Genomic DNA, 2,555 nt, shown 5'->3' on the forward strand with positions numbered 1-2,555 from the left:
AATGGAAGTTTTAAAAATCTGGTCCTTAGTTTTCTGCCCTCAGGACTGACATCTGCAAGAGTGGGAGGATCTGTGAATTTCCAGCAGAAAGTTTGTGCCTACTCCACCTAACAGCATTGGATGGCACGCTGAGAAGATGACAAGCACACAATGTGTACCAGTAAATTCAAAATTAAAAGTGCTCACTTGTTAATGAACTGTGTTAAACCAATTGTCTAAAGCTATTCTTTTTGGAAAACAGAAGGCTCAGTACTTATAATAACTGCTTTCAATCCCAGTTTCACCAATACGTAAGAACTTTCCAATACACAGAGTTAGCTAGGACTGAGGCACTAAGATCTATTTGGCCCTCTTTTCCTTATATATAAATTGAAAAAGGACTGGCAAAGACGTCCTACTCTGGTTTGGGTATGTGACTGTCCTTAGGTTCAGGAGATAGGAGTCAATGACTTCTGGAAGGCCCTTCCAATTGTATGAATATGCAAAAATATTTGGAAATTGCTTGTCAGGGAGTGATATCCAGGTGACTTGAACTGAGGTTGGCTCCCGAGGTGATAGAGACAGAAATATACCTATGGAATGAATATTCCAAGTTTAGAAATGAAGTTATTTCTGACTTCTCCTGTGGCCTCGTCCATAGAAGCCTTATTGTTCTGTACCAAAGTATTCTAGTTTTCAAGCCCTTGCTCTGCCACTAGCTAATATTATGGGCATTGCTGAGTCCTTCCTCTTCTTGGCTTCAGGCTCTGACTGAGAAATACAGGAATTATGCAAAAGCTTATGTCTCTTGCAGCTCTAATTTCTTTTTTCTTTTTTTTTTTTTAGCTGAGCCATCCTTGGCAGCTCAGCAGCAGGTCAGCTCAGGCCAGGCATCAAACCTTTGTTGCTCAGAGCTCACACTCTTGAGTGAGCTCTTAACCAGCTGAGCCACTCGGCCGGCCTCTAATTTCTTTAACTGTGTCTGTATGGTCCTATCTTCTGATCCTTACAGATGGTAACATAGCAGATGGTAAAGTATGAGATTAGAAATCCATGCCTGCTATATTGGAAGAGGGCTAGGAAGTGAGGAAAAGTTCCTTTGATCATGAAGAGGTTGGAAGAATTTTCCAATGTTACTTCCTTAGAAGGAAATTAAGAATGCTGAACCAACTTCACCTCTTCTGTGATTTATTAATCTTGGAAATGGTCTAGAAGCTACTGTGGAGGACATATCACCCTATTAAAACCTCTTTCCAATCTGAAATACTGATGATTATTTAATTTTGAAAAGCTTCTTTTCTTTTGGACTAAGTCCATTCTATATTCCTGGATCACTCAGATGCCTTGACCGCAGTTCCCTGCCCGCTTTGAAACACCCTGACAACCCTTTCCCGAATCTCTTTGGTCTTAACTCCATATACCACAGGGTTAAGAGCAGGTGGAAAGAGCAGATACACATTAGCCAAAAGAATGTGAATATGGAGTGGAATGTGGTGGCCAAAACGATGGGTAAAAAAGGAGAAGAGGGCTGGTGTATAAGAGATTAAGATGACACAGACATGGGAACCACAGGTCCCTAGGGCCTTAGACCGAGCTTCATGAGATGAAAGGCGAAAGACAGCTCGTGCAATGAAGACATAGGAGAGGCCAATGCAGAACAAATCAACTCCAATGACCAATAGTGCTGCTGTCAGTCCATACACACGGTTAGGCCTAGTATCTCCACAGGCTAGCTTCACTACAGCCATGTGCTCACAGTAAGTGTGTGGGATCACATGGCTTTGACAGAAGCTTAAACGCCCAATGAGGAAGGGACATGGGAGCATGAGCACGGAGCCCCGTACCATAGCTACCAGCCCAATGCGGACAATGATGGTGTCAGTGAGGATAGTGGCATAGCGGAGTGGGTGGCAAATGGCCACATAGCGATCAAAGGCCATGGCCAGCAGCACAGTGGACTCCATCATGCAGAAGGCATGAATGAAGAACATCTGTGCCAGGCAGGCAGCAGCAGAGATGTGTCCAGCTCCACACCAGAGGATGGCCAGTAGCTTGGGAACTGTGGAGAAGGAGGCAGCCAAGTCAATGGTCGAGAGCATACACAGGAACAGGTACACAGGCTTGTGCAGGGCTGGTTCAGTGGTAACAACAACCAGGATGGTTATGTTGCCCACAATCGTGGCCATGCCCAGGCAGCACACAGGGAGTGAGAGCCACAGGTGGAACTGTTCCAGACCTGGGATGCCCAGGAGGAAGAAAACAGAAGGGTCCAAACTAGTGTGATTAGGAGACTCCATGGTTTGGCCAAGAGTTCTGAGCATCTTCTTTGGTCAGAAACCCTCACACCGTATCATATTACCTGAAGAGACAATGCAGAATGGGGGTATAAGTGAGACTAGAATAACACTAGCTATATGGTGCTGTGCAAGCTTTCTTTATCATCTATAAAATGGGGATAATAATAATACCATCCCCTAAAGTTCTTAAGAGATTTTTATAGGTTAATATTTGTAAAGAGCTTTGAGTAGTGCCTGGAACACCATACCTGTTAAATAAAATTAGTCAATGTGAGCAAG

The 2,555-nt window shown here is 44.0% G+C and overlaps 1 protein-coding gene across 1 annotated transcript; it reads right to left on the reverse strand.

Annotated features, from left to right (window-relative positions):
* Positions 1–1,310: 1,310 nt before the first annotated feature.
* On the reverse strand, positions 1,311–2,300 carry LOC109396550 (putative olfactory receptor 52P1). The gene has a single exon (XM_019668414.1). It carries the CDS (start codon positions 2,298–2,300, stop codon positions 1,311–1,313), a length of 990 nt encoding a protein of 329 aa, XP_019523959.1.
* Positions 2,301–2,555: the final 255 nt, after the last annotated feature.

The sequence above is a fragment of the Hipposideros armiger genome, unplaced genomic scaffold (assembly GCF_001890085.2).
Source record: "Hipposideros armiger isolate ML-2016 unplaced genomic scaffold, ASM189008v1 scaffold_525, whole genome shotgun sequence".
NCBI classification, from domain to species: Eukaryota; Metazoa; Chordata; class Mammalia; order Chiroptera; family Hipposideridae; genus Hipposideros; species Hipposideros armiger.